Source organism: Archocentrus centrarchus, chromosome 11 (assembly GCF_007364275.1).
Source record: "Archocentrus centrarchus isolate MPI-CPG fArcCen1 chromosome 11, fArcCen1, whole genome shotgun sequence".
NCBI classification, from domain to species: domain Eukaryota; kingdom Metazoa; phylum Chordata; class Actinopteri; order Cichliformes; family Cichlidae; genus Archocentrus; species Archocentrus centrarchus.
This window is the reverse complement of record NC_044356.1, coordinates 28,408,160-28,412,232: the sequence shown is the minus strand read 5'-3', so window position 1 is coordinate 28,412,232 and position 4,073 is coordinate 28,408,160. Positions and strand designations below refer to the sequence as shown.

The window sequence follows — 4,073 nt, the reverse complement described above, 5'->3', positions numbered from 1 at the left end:
TCTCAGGAAGATTTGCGTTTCATAACCATAATGGAAAAAGGAATCAAAATTAAAGTGGATGGTCACTGTGAAATGCCACTCCCCTTTAAAACGGATCGACCAAATCTCCCAGATAATAAGGTATGTGCAGTTCACAGGCTCCGATGCTTGAAACGGAGATTTGAAAGAAATAAACAATACCAAAAGGACTACACAACCTTTATGAATGAAATCATAACAAATGGGGATGCAGAAAAGGTCCCAGAAGAAGAAATCAACAACAGTCCTGCGTGGTACATTCCACATCACGGAGTGTACCACCCATACAAGCCAGGAAAAATACGGGTCGTGTTCGACTGCTCGGCAAGGTTTGATGGTGTGTCATTAAATGACTATCTGCTCACTGGACCGGAATTAACAAACAGCCTGATAGGTGTTCTCTCCCGCTTTCGTAAGGGACAGGTCGCCATAATGTGTGATATTGAGCGCATGTTCCATCAGTTTCACGTCAAAGCAGAGGACCAGGACTACTTGAGATTTCTCTGGTGGGATGATGGAAAGTTCCAGGCCCAACCATCAGTCTATCGCATGCGAGTACATTTATTTGGAGCTGCGTCATCACCTGGTTGTGCAAACTTTGGGTTGAAGCATGTCGCTGCCCAAGGACAAGGTCACTACAGTGAAACAACCATTCAGTTTATCGAACGAAACTTTTACGTTGATGATGGACTGACAAGTGTTGCAACCAAAGATGAAGCTATAAAGTTGGTAAAAGAAGTGAGGGAACTCTGCAGTGTTGGCAAACTGAGAATTCACAAGTTCATTTCCAACAACCATGATGTCCTTGCATCCATTCCGGAGGATGAATGTGCAGATTCAGTGAGAAACCACGACATGGCTCTTGGAGGGTCACAAATTGAGAGAGCTTTGGGAATCAAATGGTGTGTCGTTTCAGACCAGTTCCATTTCAGAGTGATTGTGGATGAACGCCCACTCTCTAGAAGAGGAGTTTTATCAACCGTGGCATCCATCTATGACCCTCTTGGGTTTGTGGCACCATTTATTCTGGTCGGGAAGCAAATACTCCAAGAGATGTGTCGAGACAAGATTGGATGGGATGAGCCATTGTCAGAAGATCTCAAACCACGGTGGGAGTCCTGGCTGTTGGATTTGAAGAATCTGGCTGATGTCAAGATTCGAAGATGTTATCTCCCAGAAGGTTTTGAGAAAGTTGAAAGATATGAATTGCATCATTTCTCAGATGCAAGTGTTAAAGGGTACGGTGAATGTTCTTACTTGAGAGCAATCAGTGTATCAAACCAAGTCAGCTGTTCCCTAGTTATTGGCAAGGCCAGGGTGACTCCTACGAAGATTACCACAATACCCAGGCTTGAGCTGTCAGCAGCTGTTATTGCTGTTCGAACTAGTGACCTGCTTAAAAGGGAGTTGGAAGTTCAAGCCCAAGAATTCTTCTGGACGGACTCGAAGGTCGTTCTTGGATACATTAACAACAATGCTAGACGGTTTCACATATTTGTGGCCAATCGTATTCAACGTATACAAGAAGGTTCCGATCCAGATCAGTGGAGATACGTGTCCTCTGAAGACAACCCTGCTGATCATGCTTCGCGGGGTCTGACAGCAAAGGGACTAATTACTTCCAACTGGCTCACTGGTCCAGATTTTCTCTGGCATGACAAACTTCCTGCTTATGATGTTAAGGTGGGAGACTTGGGAGCTGAAGATCCAGAACTTCGCAGCACCTTCGTCCATAAGACATTGGCGACAGAAGATTCGCTGCTTAATCATTTCTCAAGGTTCTCAAGCTGGACAAGACTAGTTAAAGCCATTGCACGACTCATGCGATGTGTCAAAGAGGTCAAGGGTTTGGTGTCTAGAACCAACGAAGTCACCAGTCTTGAGGAACGAAAAGAGGCGGAGCTTTTCATCATATCTACCGTCCAAAAGGAAGTGTTTTCTGAAGAAATCAAAGACCTAAAATCCAAGAAGCAGATAACAAGGGACAGCACAAATAGGCTGCGCAAACTGAATCCTTTCTTGGATGAAATGGATGTGCTCAGAGTAGGAGGTCGGCTGAAGCGTTCTGATTTACATGTACACATTAAACATCCAGCGATCTTGCCAAGCAAAACCCACATATCACAATTATTGATTGGACACTTCCATCAAAGAGTTCATCACCAGGGACGTGGGATGACCTTGAATGAGTTGCGATCAAACGGCATTTGGATAGTAGGCTGTAGTCATGCAGTGTCTTCCTACATTCACAAATGTGTCAAATGTAGAAAGTTCAGAAGAAATGCTGAAGCTCAAAAAATGGCAGATTTACCACGTGAAAGAGTTGAAACAGCGCCTCCCTTTGCCTATTGTGGAATGGACTGCTTCGGCCCATTTTACATTAAGGAGGGAAGAAAGGAACTTAAACGCTATGGCCTACTCTTTACTTGCCTGTGCTCTCGTGCTGTGCATATAGAGCTACTTGATGACATGACAAGTGATGCCTTTATTAATGCTCTGCGAACATTGATTGCCATTCGTGGAAATGTTCGGCAGCTTCGATCAGATCAGGGAACCAACTTTGCTGGAGCAAGACGAGAGTTCTTGGAATCTGTAAAGAAAATGGACCAAGAAGGCCTAAAACAACTAGGTTGTGAATTTGTCATGAACCCAGCGTCTGCCAGCCATATGGGTGGAGCCTGGGAAAGGCAGATCAGGACGATAAGGAGTGTGCTGACGTCCATCCTGGATCATTCGTCCAAAAGACTTGACACTTCATCCTTGCGTACATACTTTTATGAAGTTATGGCGATCATAAATAGTAGACCCCTAACAACTCACCTGCTCAGCGATCCCAGTTCTCCACAGCCTCTTACACCGAATCACATCCTGACCATGAAGTCTTCAGTGGTCTTGCCACCACCTGGTGAGTTTGTGAAAGAAGACCTTTATCTTCGCAAAAGATGGCGCAAGGTGCAATACCTGGCCAATGAATTTTGGACCAGATGGAAAGGGGAATACTTGCTGAATCTTCAGCAGAGAAACAAATGGTACAAGACACAGAGAAATGCCAAGATCAATGACATTGTGATTCTGATGGACAATAGTCTACCCAGAAATGAGTGGAAGCTGGCTAAGGTCACGAAAGTGTACCCTAGTGAAGATGGAGTCATTAGGAAACTCGAGCTGTTAATGAGTGATGCAGCACTGGATGACCAAGGAAAAAGAGTTAACAAGCCAGTATACCTTGAGAGGCCTATTCACAAAACAGTTACTCTAGTTGAAGCTGAATAGTGCAAACAGTGACTTATGTTAGTTCTAAGACATCATTTACATTTATTTTTCTTGCATTCGGGTTTAGTTGGAAATCACCAGTGATTTGGTGGGAGTGTGGCTGCCGTTAGTGGCAGTTATACAGTTTGTTAAATTCATGATTTAAGTTACCATAAATAAATTCAAGGAAGGTAAAATAATTTATGTTTATTAAAATCTGATTGTAATATGTGTTGTTTAAAATTGCACATTTAAAAGTTCTACAAGCGTTTCCAGGGTGGAACCAATGTTTAATTTGTTGTTTGGGTTAGAGCGATATTTTCAGTTACACGTCACACTCAGTAGAGGGCAACATGTCTTCCTTTTTATCGCTAAGTTAGAGATTTGGAGAAGCGTGCGACAAAGCTTTCGACTCTTGGTTCAAGAAGACATAATCCGAGATGTGTTTTTGTTAACCCTTTCAAGTTAATGCGGCCAATGAGTTCTCACGGCATCGTTGGTGACACCTGTGTCCAATTAAATGCCAGTAAAAATCAAGAACGCCTTGTGTCCGTTTTTCAACTTGGAGGGAGTTATACTGCCACTACAAGCAAACAGATAGTTTGAGCTACAGTCTGGCCTTCATCCTTTGTCTATCCAGTGGCTGGCTCTCACCACTTGGATTTCTCCCATAGATAATAAAAGCCTTGTACAAGAAGAACATCTTCCTGCCCTGATGTTTCCCTAATTATTACAAGGCATTTTTATCCAGCTTAATAACAGGATGTGGTGACATTTACTCTCCTGTACATCTTAATTGTACA

The 4,073-nt window shown here is 43.2% G+C and overlaps 1 protein-coding gene across 1 annotated transcript; it reads left to right on the top strand.

The window, feature by feature from the left end:
* The first annotated feature begins 748 nt into the window (after nucleotides 1-748).
* On the top strand, nucleotides 749-3,291 carry LOC115787711 (uncharacterized). The gene is made up of 2 exons (XM_030740489.1): nucleotides 749-2,068; nucleotides 2,474-3,291. The coding sequence occupies exons 1-2, from the start codon at nucleotides 874-876 to the stop codon at nucleotides 3,289-3,291; spliced, it is 2,013 nt and encodes a 670-aa protein (XP_030596349.1). The 5' UTR covers nucleotides 749-873.
* The last annotated feature ends 782 nt before the right edge of the window (nucleotides 3,292-4,073 follow it).

Excerpts from the sequence above, each read along its gene's own strand:
- LOC115787711 (XM_030740489.1), top strand. The coding sequence starts at position 874 with ATGGCTCTTGGAGGGTCACAAATTGAGAGAGCTTTGGGAATCAAATGG. Across the intron at positions 2,069-2,473 it reads GGATGTGCTCAGAGTAGGAG|AGCTACTTGATGACATGACA; the intron begins GTCGGCTGAAGC and ends CTGTGCATATAG.